The sequence below is a fragment of the Gadus morhua genome, chromosome 21, assembly GCF_902167405.1.
Source record: "Gadus morhua chromosome 21, gadMor3.0, whole genome shotgun sequence".
Taxonomy (NCBI): domain Eukaryota; kingdom Metazoa; phylum Chordata; class Actinopteri; order Gadiformes; family Gadidae; genus Gadus; species Gadus morhua.
The window spans coordinates 18,435,083-18,435,580 of NC_044068.1; the positions used below are offsets into that span (position 1 = coordinate 18,435,083).

The 498-nt window shown below is 42.8% G+C and overlaps 1 protein-coding gene across 1 annotated transcript in view; it reads right to left on the bottom strand.

The window, feature by feature from the left end:
- Positions 1-213: 213 nt before the first annotated feature.
- The window catches only part of LOC115534886 (protein ripply2-like), a 746-nt gene continuing 461 nt past the window's right edge, over positions 214-498 (bottom strand). Inside the window, exon 3 of the mRNA XM_030346167.1 lies at positions 214-430. Within this exon, the coding sequence (XP_030202027.1) occupies positions 214-430 (217 nt within the window). The remainder of the gene's footprint in view (positions 431-498) is intronic.

The following is a 498-nucleotide window of genomic DNA, read 5'->3' on the forward strand; positions in this document are numbered from 1 at the left end:
CCAAGTCAAGCAGTGTAAGTTTCAAATGCATTTTATTGCAACATTCAGCGAAATTACAAAAAAGGTAGACAAATTGGTAGAAATAACTTAATGGACAGAAATCTGCCAGCGAGCGTAGAAAATATAAATATTTACAGATGTGTACAAAAATAAATTAAAAATATATATTAGTTATGCAGCTTTGCTCTTCCAGTTGTTCATTCCAGCGACAATTTAATTCATCCCCATTTCGAAATCCTCCTCTTCGTCACTGAGTTCTCCCCAACTGGAGCACTCGTCCCCGCTGGACTCCTCGTCCCCGCTGGACCCCTCGTCCCCGCTGCCCCCCTCCTGATACAGGCAGATGGTGGCCTGGACTGGGTAGTTACTCAGCAGCACCTCGGCGTCTTGGTACAGATAGTCAAAACATTTGGATTTCGGCCAGTACAACCTACAAAGAAGAAGTAAAGAAGGAGAACAACAGTTAATAAAAAATGAAAACCACTGAGATCGACGAAC